We start from the raw sequence: 17,231 nt of genomic DNA, 5'->3' as shown, positions 1-17,231 counted from the left end.
TAAAGCCCAAGGGTAGCTGGTGTAGCTACCTGGAGGCCAGCATGGTCTGCATAGTGAGTCTAGGACAGCCAGGGCTACACAGGGAGTCCCAATCTAAAAACAAAAACTGGAGTTTTTGTTTTGTTTTTGTTTTTGAGACAGGATTTCTCTGTGTAGCTCTGGCTGTCCTAGAACTCACTCTGTAGACCAGGCTGGCCTTGAATTCACAGAGATCCTCTTGCCTCTGGAATGCTGGGTTTAGAGACATTTGTCGTCACCACCCAGCAAGGGTTTTGATTTTTGTTTTGTTGTTCTTTTGTTTTGAGACAAGGTCTCACTAGGTAGCTTTGGCTCATCTGGAACTTGCTATTTACATCAGGCTGGCTAAGAGCTCACCTCTGCCTCCTGAGTGCTGATATTGAAGGCATACACCACAGTTGGCAAAAAGCTCCGGCAGGTCTTTTCAGTGTGATCCAGTCCTGTTGAGTCCAAAGGTTAACGTTAGTGGTCTCCTTTCTTAGCCCGGACCTTTCAGCCATCGTTTGCCTGCATTCCCAGCCAGGAATGATGGTGTCTGGCAGACAATAGATCATACTTGGAGAGGGAATGGATTTCTCCAACGATTTTGACCTTTAATGCCCTATAGAGAAGTAGTTAACACACCACTTAATCCCACTGGAGTGCCCGAGCTCTGTGGTCATGTAGTCTATGTAAGTGATTTTAAAAGTGAGGCTGAGATTGGGTAAGATTGTGGGCCAAATCCTATTCATCTTCTAGTGGATGCATTTATAAAAATAGGTGTAGCATTTCTTTGCACCAAGGACCAAATGGAGGAAATAGTCTCAGTTTAACAGAGTAGAAACCGAGGCGCTCAAGGCATACTCCTCCTCTGTAGCTGCTGCAGTGCCAGGGAGGACACTTGGCTAGGGCTAGCCTGGCTGCAGCTCTGCAGAAGTGGGCACACATGGTGGCCCTTGGTGTCCAGTCTTTATAGATGTTCGCTGAGTGGGTTTCTTCTACTGTTCTAAAACAGTTGTGCTTTATTCTGGTTCTTTTTGTCTCAGTCAGATTCTGAGGAAGATGAACCTGCAAAGAAGAAAACTGTCCTGCAGGTAAGCTCCTCCTCCTCTCCAGATTGTTTCTAGAGAGCTAGGACTTAAAGTGCCCAGGGTGTTCATTTGAGAACTAGCATGTTTCTCCTTTCTTCCTGGCCTTAGCACAATGGAGTTGACTTTTCTGGAAGGACAGGCAGCGTAGGAACAGGAACTGTAACCTAATTTAGTCCATTAGGTTTCAGGCAGAAGGATTGTAGGGCGGTGTAAGCACGCTGGTCAGATGATGATAAGGAGCATCTGTGTTGTAAAATTGCCTGTTCTTTCTGTTGTGTTAACCTGAAGTAGATATTCAAGTAGCACTTACTTCGTACTAGGTACCATTCTAAATGCTTTACCTGTGTCTAGCCGATTCCTTTTTCACCATAGGGCCTAAATCCTAGGTTGTGATCATCCTAGTTTACGTGAGAAAACTGAGGGACTGGCCCAGACTTAGACAGCTAACGTAGGTGGAGCTGGGATTGCACTGGTGTCTGGTGTGCTGACTCAGTCCAGCCGGCCCTGGAGAGTCCAAGAAACTGTTGTCCTTGGCTGCTTCTCTGTGGTCCAGACCAGCTGAGTGACCTCCCTGCTGCTGGCTGGCTACCTTTCATCTCAGCACCTGGACTCTGGTTCAGAGTGTCTTCCAGTTGCCTCTGCACTGTCTGCTTTCATGTTGCTCTTAGATCCTGGGGAAAAGTGGCCGTCTTGGAATTCACATAAGTCATATTGATGCTGTCCCTTCTCCACTTTGTTAAGGCGTCACTTCTAGTTTGGGCAGGTCTTAGGACAGAGTCATGTGGAAGTCAAAAGACTATTGGTGAGGGTGATGTGGGGTGTGTGTTGAGAGTGACCGCAGAAGGAAGAGGCACTGAAGAGTGGGGCCAGTGATTCCCTCGTCAGGTGGTTTCCTGGAGAAGAAGGCAGACTTACTTGAAAGGCATTCCGTAAATGGTGGCAAAAAAAGATGAGCACAAAGCGATGACCTGTGAAAGCAGAGTGGGAATCTGGCCCTGCAGAGGGATGTAGCCATGATTCCAGATGGTGCTGAGAGTGGAACGCTTGTAAGATGGCCTAGACAGTGCTCTCACCTGCCACCCCAGCACCTCCTTCGATACTGTAAACTGTACTGAGAACACTGAGAAGGGCCCTTCTCCAGCCGAACACCTCTCCTGCCTGGCCTCTTTGCCTCAGAAGTCTTGTTTAAGAAGACACCCTAGTGCTCCAGGACAGTGACCTTAGTCCACTCTCTTTTTCCCATTGACACCTCCCTACACTTAGGACAGACTGGCCCTTCAGCAGACAGAAAACAGAACCCAAGCAATTGATAGGAGTAAGAGGAACTCTGGATGGGTGGGGCAATTAGTGTACAAGGTGATATACTAAGTGCTTGACGCTGTAGAGGGCTTTCCTAGGGTGGTTTGGCAGACAGAACTTTTAGCAACAGGTGTGAATGTTGTTTGAGCAGAATCTGCACTTGAGGGCTGGAGCGACTGCTCAGAGGTTAAGAACATGGAGGTGACAAAGCCTGGAGGGCTGTGAGGCTCTCAGGAGAAGCACAGACCTGTGATCTTGTTTGTCATTGTTGCTGGTGCATAACGTAAAGTCTCACTTGTCTCTCTTCCCTCTCATTCCAAACCTGGGCTCACTAGGGATCCGGCGAGGGGACTGGTTTGTCTGCCTTGCTCCCCCAACCTAAAAACCTGACTGTGAAAGAGACTAACAGGTTGCTCCTGCCCCATGCCTTCTCCCGGAAACCCTCAGATGTCTCCTCAGATGCTAAGTCCTCTAGACTGGCTTCTAAGACCAAGCCCGCCTCACTTGCTCCTGTTTTGGGCACCACAACCACCACTCCGTCACCCTCTGCCATCAAGGCTGCTGCCAAGAGTGCTGCCCTGCAGGTGACGAAGCAGATCACACAGGAGGATGACGACAGTGATGAGGAAGTTGCTCCTGAGAACTTTTTCTCCCTCCCTGACAAGGCTGAGCCACCTGGAGTTGAGCCATACTCTTACCCTGTCCCCACTGTCCCTGAAGAGCTGCCTCCAGGCACGGAACCAGAGCCAGCTTTCCAGGACGATGCGGCCAATGCCCCCCTTGAGTTTAAGATGGCAGCAGGGTCCAGTGGGGCCCCCTGGATGCCGAAGCCTGGGGATGACTACAGCTACAGTCAGTTTTCCACATACGGCGACGCCAATGCCGCTGGTGCTTACTATCAGGTGGGTAAGGACGGAGCTAGAGGAGAATTTGAACCAGGGATAGGGCCTGGGGCCACTTTGCTTGATTTTTTTCTTAGACCCACTAGTGTTGCTGGAGGGCTTCTCTCCAGGTTCCACCAAACCCCCCAGTCCCACAATCCACATATAAAATAATCACTCAGACGCTTATAATACTTATAAACTGTATGGCTGTGGCAGGCTTCTTGCTAACTGTTCTTATATCTTTTTTTTTTTTTTTTTTTTTTTCGAGACAGGGTTTCTCTGCGTAGTTTTGCGCCTTTCCTGGAGCTCACTTGGTAGCCCAGGCTGGCCTCGAACTCACAGCGATCCGCCTGGCTCTGCCTCCCGAGTGCTGGGATTAAAGGCGTGCGCCACCACCGCCCGGCTCCTGTTCTTATATCTTAAATTAACCCATTTTTATAAATCTATACCTTGCCATGTGGCTGGTGGCTTACCGGCATCTTCACATGCCGCTTGTCCTGGCGGTGGCTGCAGTGTCTCTCCCTCCTTCTTCCTGTTTCCCCAATTCTCTCTCCTTGTCCAGCCTATACTTCCTGTCTGGTCACTGGCCATCAGTGTTTTATTTATATAGAGCGATATCCACAGCACACTAGGTCTTAAAACACACCACCATTGTTCTGAACCTTATGGATCTAAATTGCCCAAGTATTTGGGAGGCTGATATGGTGACTCCCCGGTCAGACTTTGATCCTTTCATTGTGCACGTCAGCTTTCTGTCACTGTGATGGAATCCTGAGGTGTCTGTTAGAGAAGTGTAGTTTATTTGGGCTCGGGTTCTCAGGCTCTGGTCCGTGGTTGCTTTGCTCTGTTTCTTTTGGGCCTCTGGGCGTACATCTGCTACATTACTTTTGGGCAGTGTATCATGAGACTGCCTCAGAAGAAGCTAAGAGAAAAGGGGCTAGGATCCCAGTATTCCCAACAGTTTTACACCACTGATCTTCCTTCCTTCCAATAAGCTGCACCTCTTAAAGGTCCACCACTTCCCAGCAGTACCGCAGGCGGGTGACTAAACGGTGTTTTGTTTTTTCCGAGAGGAATGGTCTATAATCTTAGAACTAAGAAATGCCTCTGTGAATGTGGATATTGAGGAACAGCCAAGTTTGGTGGAAGCTTCTGAGTAGCAGTTATTTTCACATAAAGGATCACACAAACAAAACAGGTCCCCAACAGTCCACCTAGCTAGCCAGCACACAATGCCAAGATGGCCTCTTGTCTTTTATCCTTAACTCAGGTGGTGACTTGTATCTTATCTCATTGGTAGACAGACGCTCAATTCACAATCTGATTGGCTAAGGGAAAGGGGGTGGTTCAGGGATTATGGACTCTTGTGGGACTAACTACCATTGATAGGAAAAAATAAATTTTTTCACAGTGGATGCTTTCCTCTTCCTCCTTTTTTCTTCGTTCTTTCTCTCCTTTCCCGTCCTTTTCAACCTCCCCAGTGCTGTGATTACAGGTGTACACTACCACACCCAGCTGTGCTTTGGATTTTTATGTTCTGCCTTTCTGTGTGATGAATATGAAACATGCTTTCCATTTAGTTCATTATAAGATGAATGTTCTTGGCTGGGCGGTGGTGGCCCATACCTTTAATCCCAGCACTCTGGAGGCAGAGGCAGGCGGATCTCTGAGTTTGAGGCCAGCCTGGGCTACAGAACAAGTTGTAGGACAGGCTCCAAAGCTATGCAGAGAAACCCTGTTTCGAAAGACAAAAACAAAACAAAAAAAAAACCCAAAACACAAAGAATGCATGCTCTTAGGGGCCTTTCAGGCAAAGGACAGTACACACAACTTGAGTGTGTTGGTGTACTTGAGTGTGCTGGTGTACTTGAGTGTGCTGGTGTACTTGAGTGTGCTGGTGTACTTGAGTGTGTTGGTGTACTTGAGTGTGCTGGTGTACTTGAGTGTGTTGGTGTACTTGAGTGTGTTGGTGTACGTGAATGTGTTGGTGTACGTGAGTGTGTTGGTGTACGTGAGTGTGTTGGTGTACTTGAGTGTGCTGGTGTACTTGAGTGTGTTGGTGTAGTTGAGTGTGCTGGTGTACTTGAGTGTGCGGGTGTACTTGAGTGTGTTGGTGTAGTTGAGTGTGCTGGTGTACTTGAGTGTGCTGGTGTACTTGAGTGTGCGGGTGTACTTGAGTGTGTTGGTGTAGTTGAGTGTGTTGGTGTACTTGAGTGTGCTGGTGTACTTGAGTGTGCTGGTGTACTTGAGTGTGTTGGTGTACTTGAGTGTGCTGGTGTGCTTGAGTGTGCTGGTGTGCTTGAGTGTGTTGGTGTGCTTGAGTGTGTTGGTGTACTTGAGTGTGTTGGTGTACTTGAGTGTGTTGGTGTACTTGAGTGTGTTGGTGTACTTGAGTTGTGTTTTGGTGTTTTACTTGAGTGTGTTGGTGTACTTGAGTGTGTTGGTGTACGTGAGTGTGTTGGTGTACGTGAGTGTGTTGGTGTACTTGAGTGTGCTGGTGTACTTGAGTGTGTTGGTGTACTTGAGTGTGTTGGTGTACTTGAGTGTGTTGGTGTACTTGAGTGTGTTGGTGTACGTGAGTGTGTTGGTGTACGTGAGTGTGTTGGTGTACTTGAGTGTGCTGGTGTACTTGAGTGTGTTGGTGTACTTGAGTGTGTTGGTGTACTTGAGTGTGTTGGTGTACGTGAGTGTGTTGGTGTACTTGAGTGTGCTGGTGTACTTGAGTGTGTTGGTGTACTTGAGTGTGTTGGTGTACTGAGGCAGAGACGGGGAGTTAGGGCTACATAATGAGATGCTATCTCCAAAGACAAGTAGTGGCATCAAGGGAGAGCAGTTGCTAGCCACAGGGACCAGGCTTGCCCTTGCCTTCACTTTGTCTTCCTCTAGACTCTGCATCCATGTCCCATCAAGTACACACTCTTACAGTTTTTATTTTTGAGACAGGGTCTCCCTGTGGAATTCTGGTTGTCCTGGAACTTACTACATAGACCAGACTGGCCTTGAACTCAGAGATCTGCCTGCCTCTGCCTCCTGAGTTCTTGGATTAAAGGTGTGCGCTACCGTGTCCAGCAACAAGTAGCTCATGGTACATGTTTGTACCTTTTCTGACTGTAGGATCACACCAGATAGCCAGTCAGTGAAACTGTCCAGTGTGGGCAGGAGGGGGCTGGAATGGCCTGATCTGATACCACTGCCTTTTCCTGCCTGCTCATGGCAGAGCTTGTTGGATCTCAGGAACAGGTCAGGCCTGGCTAAGGCACTGGAGAGGTGAGGTGTGGGCTATCTTGGGAAGGAGCTAAGGGAACAGGGCACAGCAGGAGAGAATGTGCATTCTTTGCCACCCTTCCCTAAACAAGCGCCCCCTGCCTGGACAGTGTAGATGAGGGAGCTGCAGGGACTGGTGGTGAGCCCGAGGTCCTCGGGAGACTTTGGTGTGGGCATCTCTCCTGCATTTTCCATGCAGTTTGCCTTGTTTTGTCTCCATTGTGCCTTCAGTTGTATGTTTTCTGTTTTGACTCTAGGATTATTACAGTGGTGGCTACTATCCTGCACCAGACCCGGCTCTGGTCCCTCCCCAGGAAATCGCCCCAGATGCCTCCTTCATTGATGACGAAGCAGTGAGTTAACAAAATGTATTAGTTACTTTTCTGTTGCTATGAGAAAATACCACAACTAAAAGCAACCTATAGAGGGTTACATATAGATGGGAGCCTATCATGCTGGAGGGGCGTAGAGCCAAGCAGCAGACGAGGCAGTAGGGACAGGCAGGACGGTGAGAGCTCACATCTCCATTCACACACAGGAAGCAGAGAACAGAGAAAGCTAATTGGAAGTCGGCAAGGCTGTAAACTCTCACAACCCACCACCAGTGTTCCAGCAAGCCTGGCCCATCTCCGCAATGAATACTACCAACTAGGGACCCTGGTCAAAAGCTGAGCCTATGGGAGACACAGCCAAAATGACTTTCTATTTTCTGTGCTAGGGATCAAACACAAGGCCTTGTGTATGCTAGACAGCAGTGGATTACTGAGCCCACAAGTGGCTTTTTTTTAACTTAAGATTTATTTTATTTTCAGTTTTATATATGTGTGTGTGTGTGTGTGTTTGTGAATCTGTGTCAGGGTATATGTACATCAGTGCAGGTAGCTACAGAGACAGAGGAGTCAGCCCCCCTGGAGCTGAGTATAGGCAGTTGTGAGCTGATGTGGGTGCTGGGAATTAAATTCAGGTACTCTCAAGAGCAGTACTCACTTTTAGCAGAGACGTCTCTCTAGCCCCACAAATGACCATTGTTGACACCAGATTTCAAATCTGAAGCTAAAGGAAAACTTTCATTGTTCAGGTTTTGTTTTTGTTTTATTCATTTATTTATTTGTTTGAGACAGGGGTGTTACTATGTAGCCAGCCTGATTTTGAACTTGCAGGCTTCTTCTCAGTCTTCTGACTGCTGAGATTATAGGGAGTTTATTGTTACTATTTTATGTATGTATGTAAGTATGTATGTATGTATGTATGTATGTATGTTTTGAGACAGAGTTTCTCTGTGTAGCCTTGGTTGTCCTAGAACTAGCTCTGGGGCTGGAGAGATGGCTAAGCTGTTAAGAATACTGGTTGTACTTGCAGAGGTCCTGAGATCAATTCCCAGCAACCACATGGTGGCTCACAAACATTTGTAGTGGGATCTGAGACCCTCTTCTGGCATAAAGTTGTACATGCAGATAGAGCACTCATGTACATTAAATAAATAAATAAATCTTCAAACAAACAAACAAACAAACAAAAAACTAGCTCTGTAGACCAGGCTGGCCTTGAACTCACAGAGATCCACCTGCCTCTGCCTCTCGAGTGTTGGGATAAAGGGCATGCATGCATTGCTATGACCAGTGAGAATCATGTCTGTTCCCGTCGTGTGTCCCCCCCCCCCACCAAGGGTTTCTCTGTGTAGCTCTGCGCCTTTCCTGGATCTCTCTATAGACCAGGCTGGCCTCGAACTCACAGAGATCCATTTGCCTCTGCCTCCCGAGTGCTGGGATTAAAGGCATGCGCCACCACAGCCCAGTGAGAGTTTATTTTTAATTAAGAATTTTATTGCTTCTAAATTTTTGTTGTTGTACATATCCATGTGTAGGCATGTTGTCTTAGTGTTTCTGTTGTTACACTAGAACACCGTGACAAAAGGAAAGACTTGGGAAGGAAAGGGTTTATTTCATCTTTCTGGATTGTAGTCTGCTGTCTAGGGAAGATAGGGCAGGAACTCAAGGCAGGAGGAGCCTGAAGACTGGAACTGATACAGTGGTCATAGAAAAGCACTGCTTACTGGCTTGTTCCTTGAGGCTTGCTTAGCCTGTCTTCTTATAGCACCCAGGACCACCAGCCCATAGGTGGCACGACCCACCGTGAGCTGGCCTTTCACATCAGTCATCAAGAAAGTGCACTCCAGGCTTGCCTGCAGACCAGTCTGCTGGGGATATTGTCTCCATTGAGGTTTCTTTTCCCAAAATGGCTCTGGCTCATCTTAAGTTGACATAAACTAGCCAGCATACACATGCATGTCACAGCTGTCAGAGGATAACCTGCAGGAGCTGATTTTCTCCTTCTACCATGTGGCTTCCAGGGATTGAACACAGGTTGGGCCAGCTTGCTGCCCCAGGAAATTTATTTTTAGCTTTATCAATTATGATTATGTTTGGTGACATGTGAGTGAGAAATTAAGTAAGAAAAGTTTGAGGCTGGGTGGTGGTGGCGGTGGCAGCGGTAGTGGTAGTGCACACCTTTAATCCCAGCACTTGGGAGGCAGAGGCAGGCGGATCTCTGTGAGTTCAAGGCCAGCCTGGTCTGCAGAGCTAGTTCCAGGACAGCCAGGAATACACATGAAACCCTGCCTCAAAACAAAGAACAACAACAACAAAAAAAAAAAAAAAGAAAGAAAGAAAGAAAGAAAGAAAGAAAGAAAGAAAGAAAGAAAGAAAAAAAACAATAATAGCAGTAATAGTTTGTGTAATGGGAATTAGGTTTTTCCTTATGAAAGAAGGTTTGGGGTAGGCAGGCCAGGGCTGGAGTCGCAGCTCCACAAAGAAGGTGGTTAGAGATCTGGTTTCTTCTGAACTGCGCTGCTGTCTCCAGACGGGGGCTTTGATTGTCACAGTAGCAGCTGGAATGCCTGCCATCACATCTGCATGGCGGCCAGCAGGCTGGAGAAAGAAAAGGAAGGACGGCTCCTTTTTCTTTCAAGGACTTCTAGAACCCCCTAGGGTACTTGCCCTTAGGACTTATGACTAGGTAAGGGTCTGTTCTCATGGCCAGATCTAGTTCCAGTTGGGCCCATGAAATAAAGTTTTAGTTGAGTGATAATCGGCTGAATTATTGGTTCATTGACACCAAAGAAGGGGAGAATGGATTTCGAGAGACACCCGGCAGCTGTGATCAGTAACTCTGGGTTCAACTTGACTGACAGACAAAATGAAGCCTGTCCTGTGTGTGGCCTTCAGCCTAAGATGGAGATCTGTCCCATTTCAGGGGAGGTGCTGCTTATTACAAGAGGTGGAGGTTCTTAGGAAAAATAACGCTGTTCACTTTCCCCAGAAAGGTGTCTGTCTGTCCTTTGCTAAGCTTTGTTCTGATTGGTCGTCTGTGTATTCACTCCCTTGAGTATTGCCTTCTAGGCAAGTTCAGTGATTGAGTCCTTCAGTTTCTCATCTTTGGAAGCTGCTAACATGCACTCAGTAGCCACGCTCAGTTTCTTGTAGTTAACGTGAGCAGGTCCTGAGGCTTGCCAGGATTTACTTCTGTTGCAGGTGGTCTGGTTCTTCCCTCCTTCCTCTCTTTCTTCCTCTTCCCCTCCTTCCCTGTCCCCTTCCCCACACACATTGGGGTTCTGATTTCAAAGTCATGGCAATCCTCCTGCCTTGTTGGTATTATAGGTATGGACTAGTGTCCATGTGGTTGTCCTGCCCTGCCCTGCTGTGCCCCTCCCCTCCCTCCCCTCCCCTCCTCCCCTCCCTCCCTCCCTCCCCTCCCCTCGGTAATCTTTGTTAACCTTTCGCTCTTTCCCTTTCTTCTTCCCTCCCTCTCTTCCAGAGGACAAAAGAACAGGAGTATTAAAGAGAGTTCTTTGGCCTTTTGAGGTTCTATCACTCTCCATCCCACATTCTCTTTGTCCGTGGATTTTTGGGGTGGAATCTGATGATGGATGACACCAATTCAGTGAGAAGGAAAGTGTGGGAAGAGAACTTGTCTGCTTTTGTTTATAGCAGCTGACCTTGAACTTCCTGTGTAGCCAAGGATCATCTTGATTCTCCCGCCCACCTCCAGAATGCTGGGCTTGCACACGTGTGCCATTCGAGCCCATTTATGCAGTGCTGGGAGATGGAACCAGGGCTCAGTGCACACTGTGTATGCACTCTAGTGAAGCACTCCCACAGGCCTGAGGATTGATTTTCAGAGGAGACATCTTGCAGATTGTTATTTTTGATTCAGGGTCTTGCTAGGAGTCTTTGAACCCCTGGACTCAGGGCTGATGAGATGGATGACCTAGTGGCCCAAGGGACCTGCCACCAAGCCGCAGGCTTGGGTTTACTCACGCGGAGGGCGAAGGGGAGCGATTCCCACAGTTGTCCTGACTTCACACGCATGCCTTGATCTGAATGTCAGGCAGGCAACAACAAAATGAAAATAGAAGAAAATAACCCCTGCCTCTGCCTCCCAGTAGATGGGACTACGGATGTCTGTCATCACACTCAGTTTACCCTCAGTTCCTTAAACAGCAGCGCGCGCGTGCGCGTTTTGCCTGCACGTATGTCTGTGTACCAAGTACATACAGATGTAGTACACATAGAGGCCAGAAGAGGGCTCAGTCATCTGGAACTGGAGTTAGAGACAGTTGTAAGCCACCACATGCGTGCTAGTGATTGACCCTAGGTCCTCTGCAAGAGCAGTCAGTGTTCTTAACTGCCGAGCCATGTCTCTAGCCTCTTACTCTCAGTTCTTTTTTTGTTTTAGTTTTTGAGACAGGTTCCTGGCTGTCATGGAACTAGCTCTGTAGACCAGGCTGGGCTCGAACTCTCATGGAGATCCACCTGCCTCTGCCTCCCAAGTGCTGGGATAAAAGGGGTATGCCACCACAGCCTGGCCTACCCTCAATTCTTTTTTTTTTTTTTCCGAGACAGGGTTTCTCTGTGTAGCTTTGCGCCTTTCCTGGAACTCACTTGGTAGCCCAAGCTGGCCTCGAACTCACAAAGATCCGCCTGCCTCTGCCTCCCGAGTGCTGGGATTAAAGGTGTGCGCTACCAACCACTGCTCCGGCGATACCCTCAATTCTTAATTTAAAAATTGTTGTCCTAGTCCTTGGTAGGCTGAGGCAAGAGGATTTTGATTTTGAGGCCATCATGGTTGTGTCCAAAACAGAAAGGAAGAAAGCTGTGGTAGACTTTTCAGGCAGGTATAGTGATCTGGTTTGTATTCCTGGATCTCTACAAATACTCTTGACCACCTGGCTCTGACTCCAAGAGCCCTCCTGGGAAGCCCATGTCCCCTGGCACTGTAGACGTTTAGTAGATGGCAGGGACAAGGAAGTATTCACAGGGAGAAACCGAGGGCACAGTGTGTCTGGGGTCCCAGTGTTGCTCCAGAGCTGCGCTTCTCAGCCTCCTATAGTCTCTCATGTGGTGATCCTCAACTATAAAGTTACTTTGTTGCTATCTCATAAGTGTATTTTGCTGCTGTTATGAATTGTAATGTAACTATCTGATACTCAGGATATGTGATATGTGAGCCCAAAGGGTCTGGACCCACAAATTGAGAACCGATGCTCTGGAGACTCTGGATCCTTAGCAGTGTCTCCTGCTGTCCTCACCCACATTCCAGACCTCTGCAATTCTGCTTTTGTTTATTTACTTGCAGTTTAAGCGGCTGCAGGGCAAGAGGAATCGAGGGAGGGAGGAAATCAACTTTGTGGAGATCAAAGGTGATGACCAGCTCAGTGGGGCTCAGCAGTGGATGACCAAGTCGTTGACGGAAGAGAAGACCATGAAGTCCTTCAGCAAAGTAAGTGTGGGGACCGCTGGGGTGGCCTGCGCCCCAGCTGACCTGTTGTTACATGACACACCTCTAGCAGGTACTGTTGCCCAAGGTAGTGGAGTATACAAGCTTCATGGGAAAACTGCCTTTCAGAACTTGATAGAATTTTCACAGCTTCCGTGAAGGTCTCTGGTGTGTGGTTCTCCCCACTGGTCAGAATCTACAGCTGCTCTCCCTGTAATCACATCAGTCTCCAGCTCTGACTTGAGAGCTGGCTCAGCCTTTGGGGAGCGCTCACAGCAGATCTTCAGAGGCTCTAGGCCCTGGGTGCCAGGCAATACTGCTCTTCTCTTGCCACTGTCTCCATAGTTCATTGTAGCCAGCTGCTCTCTCTGAATGCTTTTCTTCCTGTTTCCCACCCCACTGGCCTCCCTGTGCTTATTTTCTTTAGTCAGTATGGTGAATGTGTCTTCACTTAGCAACTAGGCACAGTGAGTGTGGACACTTAGGAGCTGGCCATCGGTGGGGGTGGCTGAATATGAGCTTCGTGCCAGCAACACCAAGGTCAAGGATTTTTACACCCCCCCCTTGATTTTTCTTTGTTCTATGGTCACAGATGGCCATCCAGGCCCCCATCATTTATTTTAACTGAATGTTGGCGGTCATACAGGATAGAGCAAAGGATTGTGGTTAGAGCAGCTTAGATCTATCACTGTTTACTGGAAAAACCACTTAGGAGAAAGGGCTCTGCTAACTTGGGCTTGAGAGGCCCCGTCACACAAGTAGCTGCTGGAATGAGTGCTCACTGTGGAATGGAGAGAATGTTTTATGTATATCTTCTTTAATTGTAACATTTAATGACATTCAGTAGCAACAAGCAATTAGCATCTGGTCTTTTCCCAGCTCCAGCTTTTTGTCTCATTTCATTTTGTTGAGCTTGCTTTTCAGAAGAGAAGAACAGATACAGTCCCCTATCCCCAAGAAGTTGACAGCATGGTTGGGAAGAGATTTAAGGACACTTGAGTGTAAATGATTACAGTGCAAATTGATTACATAAGTGCTGAGGAGACTCTGGGGAGGAGTTTTTGAGAGTTGGGTGGGGCTGGCGAGGAAGCTTCCAGCCCGAGACAGCTCTGGCAGAGGACAGAGAAACCACACAGTGAAAGCTCAGACCAGTATAGATTTTGACAGTAAATCGTTTGCATCAAAGTGTGGTTTGGAGTTAGATGTAGTTACTGGTGGAGGCTGGAAGATGAATTGAGGAAGAGTGAGATTGTGAACTTTGTAATCCCAGGGAAGTGGTGGACATGTCCTAGGACAGGACAGTAGAGTTTCAGCCAAAGGTGATGGATGGGAGGGCTTGGTAAGTGGTAGGTGGGGTTCAGACTAGACATCTGGCCAGAGTGGGGAGAAGGGCGCCGAAATGAAGTGGGCATAAGGGGCAGATGGATGGAGGGATAGTAAGGAGGTCAGCAGATCACATACCCATGGCTTGAAAGCTGTCCTAGACTTACTACAGGCCAGTGTCCACAGGCAGAGCCTGGGGCTTGGGCTAGAGATAGAGCAGGGCTTATCAAGGAGATAAAGTAATCCCAGTCCTGACCTCTAAGTGTAGCCAGTCAGTTGGGGAAGTAACAGGCTATTTCTAGCAAGTATTCCCAGCTTAGATTTGTTTCTGATGATGGCGCTAATAAAATGTCTGCTTTGTAAAGTGTGTAGACACAGAAATAGCTCCAAGTTGACTTTTCTCAGATTTAGGCTGTATGTTTAGCGTCTCAGTTTACCAGCCTTACACTGTCCTGGCACATGAGAAATTTGTGTCTTTCTATCTGTGGATTAAGGACTGTGTTCTTGGCTTGTTTTTGTTTTCCCTTGTAGAAGAAAGGTGAGCAGCCGACTGGCCAGCAGCGGAGGAAACACCAGATTACATATCTGATTCATCAGGTGAGGATGCTCAGGGCTCCACTCACAGGATCCAGTTAAACCTGGGGATGAGAAGTGGAGCTAGTAAGCAGGCCCAGTATCAGGCTCCCTTTTGGTAGGTCCCTTTTGTTCTCCATGTGGCCACTAGGGGGAGGCTGGGTCCTTGGTATCATTCCCCTCTGTCTCTGCTACAGGTGATAAGAGAAACCATGTTATGTAAGAGGGAAGTGACATGGTTTATTATAGGAATCTTTTGGGTGTTTGAGACAGAGTTTCAAGCATCCCAGGCTATAGCCCAGGACGACTTAGAACTTCTGAATTCTCTTGGGTCTAGCTCCCGAGTGCCAAGATTGACGGGCATGTGGTTCCCTGCCTGGTTTGTAAGATGCAGGGGATAGCACCCAGTGCTTGATGCAAGAACTCCATCAACCGAGCTTCATCCCTGTGTGTGTGTGTGTGTGTGTGTGTGTGTGTGTGTGTGTGTGTGTGTGTGTGTACACGTGTACGTGTGTACTCACATGTGTGCCACAATGTAAGTTATAGGAAGTCAAGACAAATGTCCGTTTTTCTCTAGCCACTCTGCAGGTCCCAGGGATTGACTCAGTCATCCAACTTGGTGGCAGCCACTATACCCAGAGCCATCTTGTTAGCCCTCCCCTCCCAGCAGGCTTTTCCAATAGCAACTTTATCTGTTTTTTGTTTGGTTGTGTGGTTGGTTGGTTGGTTTGGTTTGGCTTTTCAAGATGGAATTTCTCTGTGTAGCTTTGGAGTCTGTCTTGGCTCTCGCTCTGTAGCCCAGGCTGGCCTCAAACTCACAGAGAGAGAGAGATCCGCCTGCCTCTGCCTGAGTGCTGGGATTAAAGGCGTGTGCCACCCCCACACCCCCGGCTATCAGTTTTATTTAAAATAATAAATAAGTGGAAGGCTGGGTCTGGGACGTACAGTGGTACAGTGTGAACCTAGCGTGAACAAAGGCTGTGATTCCTAGTCAGTCTCCAGTGAATCAGCTGCTCACGAGACTCCCCACCCGCTTCTTTCGTGTTCCAGGCTAAGGAGCGGGAGCTGGAGCTGAAGAACACCTGGTCAGAAAACAAGCTCAGTCGCCGGCAGACCCAAGCCAAATACGGATTCTAGGGCTCAGGGACTGATGGCCCAGGATCTTCTGTCGGCCCTGCTGGCCCGGCCCCAGGCTCACCTCCAGGACCCCAGCTGCTCTAAGTCCAGGACCTCCACCTTGAGGACCCAGCCCTTACCTCTGGGAGAAGGGACATATTTGATAGCTTTTTCTTAACAGTTAGAAAATTCAGCTCCTTTCTGCGCTGGGGCTGGAGAGACTGCTGCCCCAGAGGCCGGCCCCGAGTTCTTGGTTGGGAGTTTGGCTCCCTGTCGGTGTGACGAGACGTTGAACTCTCCCACGGTCTTTTTTTTTTTTTTTTTTTTTTTTTTTTTAAACCAGGGATGTCTGTTGAAATAAAACATTGAGTGTGACAGATGCGCCCGCACTGTGTCTGGATCACAGAGTCGAGCTTGTGCAGAGTGCCCTGCCAGCACCCTGAGCTGCCTTATCATTGCTCGCTTTTTCACCCTATCTGCCCCACTTACACGCGGCTTTGAGGCCGTGACCATCCCAGTCGTTGGTAGTTTTACCTGGGGCGGGATGATAATCCGAGGCCTGGGATCCAAATACGAAGAGTAGTGCTGATCTCAGGGTCTCGAGATGGACCAGAAGGGGCCCTATGGCACGAAGCCCCGTTAAACTGGGTGTGTCGCCGCACATCTGTAATCTCAGCACTCAGGAGGCGGAGGTAGGATAAAGAGTTCAAGTTCAGTCTGAGCTGCAGTATAAAGACCCTACCATTTAAAAAAGAAAAAACATCTGTGATAGATACCAAGTGACACTTTGTTCCCAAAGTGAATCAGATTTACACCGAGGTTTGTGGCATGGACTGGTCCGGAGAGTTGTGTTCACCACTGTACCACCGGTACAGATGGTGAGCGGATTTGGAAGCCAGCCATGGAAGGTGGGGGCAGATACATCTCCGTGGAGACTTGAGAATCTCCGGCGGTTTGGGGGAAGGATCTGGAAGAGGATACAGACTTAGGAGCCGTAGGGCACTGTGTGCACACCAGCAGCAGTGCACTGTGTAGTGTCTTCCTTTCAGGTCGAGTAGGATGATCACAAAGACAGCCCTTCAGACCGCAAGTCAGCTGTCAGGCACTGAGAGTTACCTGTGTGCAGAATGGAGCACCAAAGAAACTCCAGAGCCTGTGGGTGCCAGGTAGCAGAGCTGTAGACAGACAGGTGCTTCAGTCCACTGCTGATGGCGTTGTCCTGGATAGGCGAGGCCATGGCCGGAGGAAGAGTTTGAATAGGGTGTGGTGGGAACTAGGGCCCAGCAGATGAGACATCTCACTTTCTGGTTCTGTGTGCTGAGGTAAGTCGAGGAGTCTGTTTCTCATTAAGTACATTGTAGGGTTTCATCACTTACAGGAAAACTACCCGCTTATCTGAAATCTGACCTACTTCGGATTGGAGCCAGACAGGGCTCCCGAGTCCCACAGGGATTGTAGTTGTTCAGATCTGCACATCCAGCCCGTCTCAGTAGGGAACATCAGCTCCAGTGATCCTCCATTGCCCACTGAGGCTCGGGGCCAGGCAAGGCTGAGGGCTGCCTCCAGATGGATGTCTCAGGCGATAGTTGACCCAGCGGGGCTCAGAAGTCTGAGGTCCCTTTGTGCCAGGTGCTCTCTGTGTCCAGTGTACTCGAAGGGCAGCCTTTGTCGTCTGTGTTACCACCCTGCATTTGGTATCTTGTCTTCAGAGTCTGCACTGTGATGGAGTAGGAAGTGCCCTACATTGCTGGGAGGCAGGAGATGAGCCCACCCTCCTTTTTCCCTTTAATTGAGATGGTTTTTCTGTGTAGCCCTGGCCGTCCTGAAACTCACTCTGTAGACCAGGCTGGCCTCAAACTCTGCCTCCCGAGTGCTGGGATTAAAGGGGTGGACCACCACTGCCTGGCAA

At 48.6% G+C, this 17,231-nt stretch overlaps 1 protein-coding gene across 1 annotated transcript in view; it reads left to right on the top strand.

Moving 5' to 3' along the window:
- Nucleotides 1–15,722, top strand: part of Prcc (proline rich mitotic checkpoint control factor) — a 30,559-nt gene extending 14,837 nt beyond the window's left edge. The window contains exons 2-7 of the mRNA XM_028857619.2: nucleotides 1,044–1,091; nucleotides 2,723–3,289; nucleotides 6,793–6,888; nucleotides 12,170–12,313; nucleotides 14,165–14,230; nucleotides 15,257–15,722. Coding sequence (XP_028713452.1) covers nucleotides 1,044–1,091; nucleotides 2,723–3,289; nucleotides 6,793–6,888; nucleotides 12,170–12,313; nucleotides 14,165–14,230; nucleotides 15,257–15,343 — 1,008 coding nt within the window. The 3' untranslated portion in view covers nucleotides 15,344–15,722. The remainder of the gene's footprint in view (nucleotides 1–1,043; nucleotides 1,092–2,722; nucleotides 3,290–6,792; nucleotides 6,889–12,169; nucleotides 12,314–14,164; nucleotides 14,231–15,256) is intronic.
- The last annotated feature ends 1,509 nt before the right edge of the window (nucleotides 15,723–17,231 follow it).

This window comes from Peromyscus leucopus, chromosome 6, assembly GCF_004664715.2.
Source record: "Peromyscus leucopus breed LL Stock chromosome 6, UCI_PerLeu_2.1, whole genome shotgun sequence".
In the NCBI taxonomy this organism is placed as follows: Eukaryota; Metazoa; Chordata; class Mammalia; order Rodentia; family Cricetidae; genus Peromyscus; species Peromyscus leucopus.
The sequence above is the reverse complement of the archived record's forward strand: the minus strand, read 5'-3'. Positions and strand labels throughout refer to the sequence as shown.